This window comes from Ahaetulla prasina, chromosome 2 (genome assembly GCF_028640845.1).
Source record: "Ahaetulla prasina isolate Xishuangbanna chromosome 2, ASM2864084v1, whole genome shotgun sequence".
Classification (NCBI taxonomy): domain Eukaryota; kingdom Metazoa; phylum Chordata; class Lepidosauria; order Squamata; family Colubridae; genus Ahaetulla; species Ahaetulla prasina.
The window spans coordinates 88,877,918-88,890,810 of record NC_080540.1 but is presented as its reverse complement, the minus strand read 5'-3'; the positions used below and the strand labels follow the sequence as shown (position 1 = coordinate 88,890,810).

At 37.8% G+C, this 12,893-nt stretch overlaps 1 protein-coding gene across 3 annotated transcripts in view; it reads right to left on the bottom strand.

The window, feature by feature from the left end:
* Window positions 1-9,829: 9,829 nt before the first annotated feature.
* Window positions 9,830-12,893, bottom strand: part of ANXA6 (annexin A6) — a 47,589-nt gene continuing 44,525 nt past the window's right edge. For 2 of the 3 annotated variants that reach the window (XM_058169334.1, XM_058169332.1), the window contains 3 exons: window positions 12,148-12,206; window positions 11,486-11,608; window positions 9,830-10,193 (listed from right to left, as the gene is read on the bottom strand). In XM_058169334.1, the coding sequence (XP_058025317.1) occupies window positions 10,134-10,193; window positions 11,486-11,608; window positions 12,148-12,206 (242 nt within the window). In that variant the 3' untranslated portion in view covers window positions 9,830-10,133. The remainder of the gene's footprint in view (window positions 10,194-11,485; window positions 11,609-12,147; window positions 12,207-12,893) is intronic. The other variant, XM_058169333.1, reaches the window with a different exon arrangement.

Genomic DNA, 12,893 nt, shown 5'->3' with positions numbered 1-12,893 from the left:
GGGGAGAAAACCCCCGCACTCCGGAGTACTCCACCACATTTGCCGATATCCCTTCCTTCTTCATTCCTCAATTCTTCTCCGTTCCTGTTCACCACCAGGCTGCTGCAATTATAAATCCAAAGCCCGGTGTCACGAGCACAGCGGCCCAGGCGACGACCAAAATAATGGCCGCGCCTGTGGCCTCGAACCCCGCCGAGCCTAGGACGCGCCAGCATCGGTCCCCCAGTCCTGTATATCGGCTGGGAGACCCCTGGCGAGCCGTCCGTGCGGCAGGTGTCCTTTTCGAACACCTGGCCCCTGGGCCTCGGCGGCGGCCGGATTCAGACACTGGAGGCAGGAGAAGCCTTCCAGACGTCCGTTGCCACTACATATTCTCTAAAGTGCATGAAATTATCTGTTTTATGTAATCAAGAAAAACGCTCAAGACTACGATTTGTACATTCTTTGGCTTTTTGCCTCAGTTGAGATAACAGAAATCAAATCTGTTCATAGGGTGACAAACTGAGACTAAATGTTTATTATGTGGGGATGCACTATTACTTTTAGATTGGGGTGGTTGACAGGCAGTCCATAGATGTAGCCCTACCCAGATGTAGTCTGTTGTATTTTTTTCCCCATACTGTTACTGTTTAATTTTTCATTATTAAGGAACATATATTCTTTAGGTTTTGCTTTCTGTTAGATAAAATCAGATCTGTTTCTTTTTCTGTTAATTAAACTAAAATTATTTTCAGATACATGTGTTTAAAATCTGGGTAGCAACTTGGCCAATGGCATTAGAGGTTTTTATCATTTTCTTTCCTCAGGGTACCTAAGGCATTACACCTCTGATTCAGTTTCAGAAAAAGGACGGAGGGAAATTCTTTTACAAAAGAGCTTCCTTTTTCTTAGTGGAGATACATTCTCCTACTCCAGCATAATTCTTATGAGGAACAAATGAGTGTGAATCAATATAACAAAAAATATCCATTCATTACTCAATGGACATGGGGCAATGTTTTCTTTTTTGCAAAATCAATGCATGTGTTTGACAGAGTTCTTGGAAGCATGCAGTATGCAGTAGTTCTATCCATTTATAATTTGATTTTGTAGTGTTGCTTGAAATGGTCTCTCAGTTATGCAGTTGAGAGATTTGTGAGAGAGATTTATGAAACAAATCAGATTTCTTCATATTTCTGATGATGAGCCCCATTTAATTCAGAGGGCTTCCTTCCTTCCTTCCTTCCTTCCCCCTCCCTCCCTCCCTCCTTCCTTCCTTCTTTCTTTCCTTCCTTCCTTCCTTCCTTCCTCCTTTCCTTCTTTCTTTCCTTCCTTCCTTCTTCCTCCCTCCCTTGCCTTGTAACTCATTTTAATCTGAATTGGCATCTAAATTCCTTGAATATATAACCAGATTGAGAAGGTGTATAGGTTTCATAAAGGAAAAAAAAAGTCTTGGCTTAGTATACTTCAAAAAATAGGAGACAAAAAAACTTAAGCTTCAGAGGAGATTCCAGTGTGACCTTTTTCCCCTTTATTCATTAGATGTGCATTTTTCAATGTTTAGCAGTGTGTTCTCATGTTTCTTTCTCTTTGGAAAATTGGTGTTATAGTAGAAAGAAGATGGCATTAATTAAGAAAAGTAAATTAATCCTCCCAAATCCATTTTCCCAGGGAAGATAAACTATCAGCTCCACTATAAAACATTTAGACACAAAGAATGTCGATCAAGTCTCTATGAAATAACAACTGTGCTGGGAAGCAACGCTTCTGGAAGATAATACCTGAAGATACTAACACCTCAACAATATTATTCAAAAAAGGTAGCCTTGGTCTAAGTCAGTGAACTATTGCCTTTATAGTACCACTTCCATTACATCATCGTCTACCAAATTAACATGCAATCAAATTTATGACTACATATCCAATCAATTGTTCTGCTGAACCAATTATAAGTAATTTCCATATTTTTTTATATAATAAGGTTACCCTCTTTAGGTTATCCTCTGCTGCCTCCAACACTATAATAATGCGTGAATAAATATGTCTGATCCTTTTTATTAAAGAACTCCCTAGAGAAATTTCTCCTGCTCTGTACAGGTAGTCCTCAACTTATGACAAAAATTGAGCCCAGAATTTAGGTTGCTAAGTGAGAAATCTGTTCAGTGAGTTTTGCCCCATTTTACAATTTTTCTTGCCACAGTTGTTAAGTGAATCATTGCAGTTGTTAAATTAGTAACACAGTTGTTAAGTGAATCTGGCTTCCCCCACTGATTTTCCTTGTCAGAAGGTTGCAGAATGGGATCATAGGACACCAGGACACTGAAATCGTCATAACTATGAACCATTTGTCAAGCATCTGAAGGTAAATCACATGACCATGGGGATGCTGCAATGGTCATAAGTGTGAAAAATGGTCATAAGTCACTAAATGAACTGTTGTAAGTCAAGGACTATCTATATGTATACATGAATGAATGAATGAATGATGGAATATGAAATCCGAAAAGAAAAAAATCAGTAATCAGAGGTAATGCTGTGTATGGTCATTGCCACCTACCTGTAGAAATAATACGTTTCTAGTTGGCAGCAAATATTTCAATAATATCTGTCCTGCAGTTTTTATGAAAAAAAAATTCCAACAACTTAATAAGGTGTCTGGTTTAGTCAACATTCCACCTATATTAGGTTTTGGATTCTTCCCCCCAGATAATAGTTTTTGTATCTTGTATGTAGGGTTTTGGGTTTTGTTTTGTTTTTTGGCTGAGATTTGTGTTTAGAATCTAACATCAAGCATTTCCACAACATATTTCCTCATCCTTTTTTCTCTTTAGTTCTCCTCCTCCTCTTACAAAATATAAGTAAAATAATTTTAGTTCAGTTGAGGGGAGAATAATAAAAACAGAAGTTTAGTACTAGCTTCTATTGTATAGAAATAAAGCAAAAATGTCTACAAAAGTACAACATGAAGCTGAAAGCCAATTTTTTTTCCAGGAATCAGACAGTGGTAAAAGAGGATGTGAAATACTGTTGTTATTCTGCTAAACAACTAAGCACCAGACATCTGGATTCAATCTCTGTTAGACTTATTTTTATTTGGGTTGTATTTTTTTCCAAAATGTCGCAATTTTTGAAACACAATTTTGTTTTTCCTGGATATTTCACTGGACTGAGACAAAACCATGCAATACAGCTTATGCATCTCTTAGCTTCTGAACTTTAGCAAGTGTAGTTTTTCCCGTGGAAATCACTTAGAGTATTATTTTGTTTCCTCATAACTAGACATCTTCCTTCCTTCCTTCCTTCCTTCCTTCCTCCCTCCCTCCCTCCCTCCCTCCCTCCCTCCTTCCCTCCCTTTCTCTCTTTTGGTGTCATTCCCTCTTCTAAACATTAAGCCATTATTTTTTGTTGCTTCCGTCCTCTTCTATAACTCTTGGTCAGGCTAACACAGGGGTCTGCAAACTTGGCTCTTTTAAGACTTGTGGACTTCAACTCCCAGAGTTCCTCAGCCAGCAAAGCTTTAAAGAGTCTTAAAAGAGCCAAGTTTGCAGACCCCTGGGCTAACATGAGCTAAGGAAGATGCCTTTCTGAATTTTAGGGTTGGCAACATGCCCCTTGAGGGCTTCAGGAAAAGCAAAAAACAAAAAAACTCCCAAATGTCACCCCTTAAAGTAATTATTTCCAACAATAGCTATTCCAGAATAGTTACATATGCACCCCACAAAAAAAGATAAAAGTGGATAATGTTTGACATAATGAATAGATAGATAGATAGATAGATAGATAGATAGATAGATAGATAGATAGATAGATAGATAGATATTGATTGATAGAGATGAGTATCTTGGACACTCTAGAACAAAACGCTTAGCTGACGAACAACACCTAAAAACCGAACTACACACTCTCACAAACGTACTAACATCCAATGGATTCCAGAGAAATAAGATTACCAAACTAATCCAAAAAGAACCCCCCACTAAAATCCAAGATAGAGAACAAGAAAACGGCGCAGCTCTCCTCCCATATATAAAAGGCACCACAGACAGAATCAGCAAGATCCTCCACAAACATAACATTAAGACAGCATTCTGCACAAACCAAAAAATATCCACCATCCTAAGAAACCCCAAAGACAAAATTGAGTTAGAAAATCAAGGAGTATATGAAATCCCATGCACCGCCTGCCCCACCACATACATCGGACAAACCAACAGAAGAATAAGTGCACGATTGAAGAACACAAGAACTCATTCAAAAAGAGGAACCAACTTCTTCCCTGGTCCAACACTTTAAAGTCACAGGACATGATATTGACTTTAAAAGACCAGAACTATCGCCAAAACTGAACACTTTAACAACAGAATAATCAGAGAAGCCATCGAGATAGAAAAACGCCCACACAGCATGAACAAACGAGATGATACCTCCCGCCTACCAGCCATTTGGAAACCCGCCCTTATTGACAAATGAGTCCCTAACACAAGGAATGACACCAGACCCATACTCATGAGGTCCACACAGAATGTCACCACCACACATCCACCCAGAAAGCAGACCCAAACCCACACTGATCAGGAAGCACGACCAAGGACCAGAAGCCAGACCGCAGCTGCAACAGTAGCCATTTCAAACCCCTCCAACCCATACATGCAGCAGACTGACACCCACTATGAAGATGTAGCACGACCACGAACACGAAGCCTAACAGCAGCAGTGCCGCTCACCAGCTCAAATCCCCCTGCAACTCAGACTAATTTGAGCACAACCAAGCCCCCACCCAAACAGGACACACCCCCAGCCAATCAGAGTACAAAAAAAAACCCCATCCATCAGAGCTCAGCCAAGCTCCCACCCAATCAATTCAAACCCCCACTAGCAGTTAAAAAGGAAGAAACAGCTGCAATCACACATTGCTCCCAGAAGCACGAAGCTGAAGCCTGAAGATGACGAATGAGACTTTGTCGAAACGTCGCCAAGACAGTTCCAATTTTACGCGGGAGAAAACCCGAACAACCAAAGACATATATATATTATATATATATATATTATACTAACTGTATATATATGTTATACTAACAGTTAACTGTATATATATTATACTAACCTAACTGTATATATATATATTATACATTGCATACATTCTTGGAGTGGGGTGAGTGGGTAAAGAAAAGCATTAGGAAGTATATACTTGATATCAGAGAGCATCTAAAAAGAAAAGCAGCTAAAGAAATATAAAATTGGAATAGATATCCTATTATTGTACTAGGTAATTTTAACTTTAATTAAACTTCAGAATCAGGCTGAACCATAAAGACATTAAAATAAAATTTCATTTTTATTTCACTTGATTTTATTAAGCCTCCACAGAATAAAAACATTGTGTTTCCATGTTAGGCCCAATGCATTTCCATGTTCAAATCTCCATTCAGCCTTAGACATTCATCTTGTTCACTGATTTGTTTAATTGTGCTTTACTGAATTAACACTTGGCCACCTTCATTCATCATTCTAAGCGATAAATTAATAGTTTTTGCAAACCACGATGTTTGAATTCACAAAACAAACAGAACAGAATCCAACCCATGTGTTGGATTAGTGCAAAGTATGAGCCAGGCTACCATCTTTCAAATTCTGTCAGATAATTATTTAGAGTATAAATTAGAACAGATGGGAGAGAATAATATCCCATAATAGATAAGCATAGCACATTGGTGGTATCATTCATATGCCCCCCTATTCACTGCTTAAGTATCCTGTTTCCCTAAAAGAAGACATTCCCTGATAATAAGCCCAATTGGGCTTTTGAGCGCATGCGCTAAAATAAGCCCTCCCCTGAAAATAAGCCCTCCCCAAAAATGAACAACCAGAACTCCCAAGTTTGTATACAGCTTTCAAAGCTTTGTGTGACTTCCAGAGCCCCTTATTTTCCAATAATGCCAGGCCCTTATTTTTCCTGTGACAGAAGGGAAATCAATTGCTTCTATTTATTCTGGTCTAGTCTATCTGTTTTACCTTACCCCTAACATACAAAGGGTCAGATACAGCCAGAAGAGTTTTGCACCACTAACTTGTATCCAGTGGTGGGATTCAGCCAGTTCGCACCACTTTGGGAGAACCTCCTGTTTCTGAGCAGTTTGGCGAACTGGTTGTTGGAAGAAATCTTTCAGGCAGAGAACCTGTTGTTAAATTATTTGAATCCCACCACTGCTTGTATCTCTGATGTTGGTTGAATGTAATCCTGCTTCCCAAAATATAATAATAAAAATGAAAGTATGCCTAGTCTAAAGGATCCAATGTTCAAGATTTTATGTAGGAATCTTTCTTAAAGTATAGAACATTAGAACATAAACATTTAGCAATGTGCAACAATGCTTTGACTAAACATTCCTTACGAAGGGAATGATTTAAATAGGATGAAATGCTCCTCAAATTAGAAACTGAACTCAGTAACTTTCATGTCCTCCCACCAAAATGAATCTACCAGCTAGAATACTTGTTTACACTGTTTGGTTGGCTTTTTGAAAAAAAAAAAAAAGCTTCTAAACCACAAAGCCCAAGTAGTGACGGAAGTAAATGTGATAAGTGTGAGAATAGTTGTATTAGGGCCATCATTAGTTTCTGTGGGCTGTTGTTTTTCAGTTGTTCGCTGTGTTTCTGACTCTTTCATTGGGCATCATTTTGCCAGGATGGTCTCTGCACTGAGTTCTTGTCACGTTATGTTTGTGTCATCAAGGATAATCCCTCATCAGCTTCTGTTGTGTCATCTCTTTTTCTATTACGTTCATTTTGGGGTCTTTTCTTCTCTGGACTTCCCCTGTTGTTGTTGTTGTTGTTGTTGTTGTTTTTCTTCTTCTTAGCATTTGCTGTGCTTTGTTGCAGAATCCTCTGAACCTGCCTTCTAACAGGAAAGTTTACCAAAGTATGATAATGAGGTTTGTGTTTTTGAAGCTGTCTTCTTGCAGAATTTGATTATACTGTATTTAGGCTGAAAGGGAGTGAGTGGCCCCTGATCACCCCAGCAGACCTCCATACCTAAGGATTAGAACATCCCAATCCCTAACCAATCATTTCAACTATTAAACTCCACTGATTTTCATTTCCCTTTATTTTATGGGTTAACATATTTAAGTTTTAGCTTCATTAATAGGACATAAAGAGAAAACGTTGTATAACAATAAACCAAAAATGTGGGATGTAATGGTAGTTTAATATTAATGCCACTACCTGGCTCCCTCTAGATTCAGTATATTAGGACTGTATCTCACAAGATTTTCACCAACATGGAACATCTAAGATACTCATTCAATGAAGGCTGAAATAATCTTAAAGGCACAGTATTAACAAGCAGTTTGCAAAATTACAAGGTGCAATATATTTTTTAAAATTTTATTTTAACCCTGGTAGTTTAAATGTCAGTGATTGGAATTAATGCTTCTGCTTCAGGCCATGTGTGAAAGATGATAGCATAGCAACAAATCTGCCAAGTTAACGTAAGGATATTTGCAAAAAGTAGCACACTCATGTGGTAGCCGTAAACATCATTGTATCCTCATCTGTCATGAAATTTCACATGTACTGTATATAGCAGACAAAAACAGCTTTTCTTTTCTGCAAATTCCTTAAATGTTTTTAAATGATTAAAATTTATTTTTATTTCTATTATCATTTCCAGAAAGTGATATAATTCGGCTATAGTAGTTCAGGGCTCAGTCACTGAAGTTTTAACATCTAAATGAGATTGTTTGGATTGCTGTCAGAAACTTTCTTAGCCTGGTCCACATTAAGTGATCTTTTTAGAGATACATTAGAATAAAAAACAAAAGCAAATGAAGCAATCCGAAGGTCCATAACACTTCCCAACACTTCCTCAGTACACAGAGAGAATGAACAGTCCATTCCCAGTATTCTAGTAAATTATTCTTATTAGACTGCCCCATTATTTCATTGTAGGCTATATGGTCCATTCTTCCATTTGCTATTTCATCAATGGCTCTTCTATCATAAAAGGATGGAGTGATTAGAAATTATTAGAGAACCATTTTAGGCAAAGTTCACAACCATGTCCGATGCACAAAACGGTTGTACTGCAGATCATAAGTCACCATTCTAGATGAGAACCTGTGTTCAGACAATCCTGCTGCCATCTTTGAGCAAAGCCGTAGAAGGCAATACAATATTCTATTTATCAGGGTGGTGGAAGGGAAGATATGTTTAGTTGGTCAGCCAGTTACCTGCTGTTCACCTTGTCAAGATGTATAAAGAAGCCAGACATGGCAAGTTATCCTCAAAACCTCCTTGGAACAAATACTGTTTTAGCTTAGTAACTTTTTTTACTGAGAAGTTTTTACAAATAAGCCTATCATCAATCCCATTTATGTATGGTTTTTTTTTCTTTCTTGTCAAAACAGAAATAGGTCAGGTTTTGAATGGATTATTGTTACTTTTATTTTGGAGTGCGGAAATCATCGTGAGGAAGAGAAAAACATTCAAGTTAATATAGAGTTGATTTTTTTTTGCATAAACTCAGTGGACAAATGAGTTTGTTGCTTCTAACTATGGACAGAACTAAGAAAAGTTAAATTCCTCAGAAGGTTTTCTTTTTGAAAGGGTAGGGCTCTTTCCTAATTTGAGAAAACTTGTGTATCTCATTTTGATAATTAATATTCAGCTTGCCTGACCACTAAAGAAGATGGGATCAAAAACAAACTTTGATGCTTCTGATATGAGGAAGCTGGAGTTACTCAAGTATCAAAAGTTGCTGGTTACTCATAATAGTCCTATGAACAGTAATACTATTCTTAGGAACCTATGTAAATACAGATCTCCATTTCCACCCCGGGACTGTTTTTATTAAACCCAGTTTTCAGATAGGGAAAATGAGTTTGAAGCATTGACTGTACCTACTCCAAGTTTTCCCAATCCCAATGACTTCATAGATTTGATGAGATTTGCTAGTCTTATTCTTTATGGATTGTTACATTCAGGTGAAATAAGTATCAAGGAAAGATTGAATTCTTCCATAAGATTTTCCTTGGTGTATGAATAGCAATAGTAATAGCACTTGGACTTATATATCATTCCATAGTGCTTTACAGCCCTCTCTAGGTGGTTTACAGAGTCAGCCTATTGCCGCAACAATCTGGGTCCCCATTTTATCGACCTCAGAAGGTTGGAAGGCTAAGTCAACCTTGAGCTGGTTAAAATTAAACTGTTGGCAGTTGGCAGAATTAGCATGCAATACTGCATTCTAACCACTGCGCCACCATGGCTCCTATGCCATTAAAAATAGTTATTATTTCACATTACAAATGCTTAAAATTTTATTTTAAAATCTATTCTGGATATTTTTATGTTGAATTTATATATCAAACTTCTTAACCGCTCATTTCCTTCACAAAGGGGCCCCGAGTGGTGTATTTATTTATATATGCCAAACTTCTTAACTGCCCACAATTAGTTGTTCTAATTCTGCTCTATGACTGTTTTATGGTTTCTTAAAGTGGATACCTTTTATTCTGCTGTAAACTACGGTAAGGTAATTCACTGAATTTGATGGCATTCAAGTTTCATAAATACATGTGAATTTAATAAAGAAACAAATAGGTAAATCTCATTCCTTTTATGCTGCATTTTCACAAGCAAGGAGAATGCAGCTCTGCCTTCAATTTTTTTTGAAGCTCATCTCTAATTTTGAATTGGGTTGTATTTGTATTTGTTATTGTCAGCACTCATGACTATATTTATAAACTGCCGGAAGAGTATGAACATCATTGAATGCCCAACACTTTATTGAAAATTAGACTCTCCTATATCATGTGCTTCCCTTCCAAAACAAACAAGAACAACTGTGTGCCCGGCAACATACATTTTATTTCTTTGGTTTGGCTTCATTAAACAGGTGGCCACTGGTCAGCTTTGACAAAACCAGACATTTCCTCCCCCCCAACCATTGAATTGATTATCCTTGTGATCTTTGCTATTTGCAATATTAAGCTCTTCTGTGATAACATAGCTATTTTTCCCTAACACAATGTGAGGCCTCAGTGAATCCAAAATATCCTTGAAGTTTTCAGAGCAACTGTAACTTCTAGATTACAGGTAAGTGACTAACAACAGCTCAGGTAAAATGGGCTTCTACAGCACTAATTGACTGCTTAATCTTCTCCTCCACAAACAGCTAGCAGTGCTTTGCGGTAATCCCCTGAAGTATCCTTCTGAAACAAGGAAAATCCAGTCACAAAAGTCAGGAAATGCATCCAAATCATCAAATATGCAAAAATTAAATGAATTTACTGAATACCCACTGTGCATATCTTAAACTGGTTTACAAGCAATGCTATGTATAAAGCACCATGAGAATTGTAGGTCTGCTGGGAACTGAATTGTACCACTCTTAACCATTAACAGAATTCTTTAAGAAAAAGCCATAGCTGTTAAATTTACATTAAAACAATACTTCCTTCAAATTCAACCTTCTCCTACCTCATGCCCCCCAGGTTTTTAGGACCTTTCACCTTGCTGTTACCCACTGCCATTACCAACACTGAAGTGACCAGATTCGAGCGGGTTCCTTTAGCACAGTGTTTTTCAAACTTTGCAACTTTAAGATGTGTGGATTTCAATTCCCAGAATTCCTCAGCCAAGATGAGAGTTCTGGGAGTTGAAGTCCACATATCTTAAAGTTGCCAGGTTTGAAAAGCACTGCTTTAGCATCTATTTAGAAAGGTACACTAAGCATGTTCTCTGCAATAATATATTCCTAAAGAAGCCTGATTGAGGAACTAGATCTTTGGATTAAAAACGTCATACCAATCGGAGAAAGGAGAGGGTGTTCCTGATAATGTCAGTGCAGGCAAAGCACCTGATTGAGCAACTGCTATTCATATAGATAGTCCTCGACATATGACACAATTGAGCCCAACATTTCTGTTGCTAAGTGAGTTGCCCCATTTTATGACGTTTCTGCCACAGCTGTTAAATGAATCACTGTAGCTGTTATGTTAGTCTGGCTTCCCCATTGAATTTGCTTGTCAGAAGCTTGCAAAAGGTGATCACATGACCCTGGGACACTGTCATAAATATGTGTCGGTTGCCAAGCATTTGAATTTGGATCACTTGAGTATTGGGGTCATAAGCCACTTTTTTCAGTGCTATTGTAACTTCAAACAGTCACTTAATGAACTGTTGTTAAATTAGTAAGTTGTGACTGGCTAATAAATGTACCAGTAGTCAAAACAAATATACACTTTAGAGCATGAACTTGTTCTTATATCAACACAGGGTCACTCTGTGTGTCACACTCTCTTAACTTAACCCTACAGATTGATCTGTTTTGTTCTTTTCAGCTTATAGAGTCTCTTTTTGTACTCTTGAATTTAATACTCACCCAGGCTGCCATGAGACTAATTAGTCATAGGCAAAAAGTGAGGTGAATGATAAAGGTCAAAGCACTTATGACACTAAAATAGGCAAAGTGGTGTTCACAAAACCCGAAAGTTTCTTTTACCTCAATCATGTGATATAGAGACTTCTCATACAGCTCCCAAAATTCACGCCGGATGTTGAGCAGATCAGTTTCGCTCCTTGAAACAATGATCCTGATGAGAGTTTGGTCATCTGTGCCAACACCCTGAAAAGATTAAAAATGCACCAAGTGGGTGAGAGGCAGGAAGTAGTGGATTTCCACTCACATTATTGCTGCAAAGTATTTTGAAGAGATGGCAACAACAACTATAACCTAGCAATAGGATACTTTTTCTCCCACAATTATAAAGTCCAGGCAACTAAATGGAAGCTTCACATCCTGCTCTGCAATATATATATCAGCATTGTTACATATGAGTTCCCTTCTTTGTGGGTGTTGTGTCATTGTATCTAGTTCATGCTAGCCTGCTGAATCCAGTTCTAAAGATGAGATGACCAAAGGAGAATGTGTCCCTCATGACTGCACCTGAGCTCTAGCAGAGTTTTCTTAAGGAATTCTCTTTATATAAAGGACAGACAAGTTAAGCTTAGCTGGACCTTCCTAAAATGTCTCTGTTTATAGCATCAGCTCTCTGTAAATAGGCCATTTCTGGTCTCTTTAAAACCAGAAGAACCAAAATATTTGATTAGTATACTGAACCTTCCTTCCTGGGGCAGCAACAACAAATGAATGTTTGTTTTTACCTTCATGGACTTGTATAGCTTGTCAGCAAAGAAAGCTTGCTTGTTCTTAACACTCCGCACTTCAGAGAAAGAGGGAGAACAAAGAGGAGAACATGAATGTATTGCCAGGAAATAACCAACAGTTGTCTGCATGCAAAGTATTCTATCTCAGTAAAGTTCTCAATAAATCTGGTTATAGTATAGCTTTTCATTAAGCAAATGCAAGAGGGAAGGAAGAGAGACCAAAAAATCTGCCCATGTAAAATTATGGAACTGAACTTCCAAACAGGGAGGGAGATGGGGGAGGGAGCCATTTCCAAAGGTATCTGATACAGAAGAAACAGCATGACTCTTTAAAAACTCACAATTATATTATGAGTTGGTTTAATGTTTATTATTAGGCTTCTCTTGACCAGTGTCAAGTGCATGAAGTATTATTCTGAATTACAGCTGTGGCTGAAAATAGGGAGTGGGGGCAAAGAATGAGGGGCTGTAACCCGGAAAATCAGGAGAAATGAGAAACAAGAAATACAGCCGTTCAAAAAGAAATGTTAATGATAATAACACATATTTCTTTTTTTAAAAAAAAGCTTTTCACAAGTTGAACTGCATCCCAGTTTCCATCCTTTATGCACATTTTCTGAGTGCAGATTTTCAACTAGAAGGATGTATCTTCATTGCCATAGTAATGCCTCATAATTAAAAAAAAAAAACACCCAAGAACCAGTTAACAACAGGAACAAAGAATCCAAAAAATTCCCCCCTCA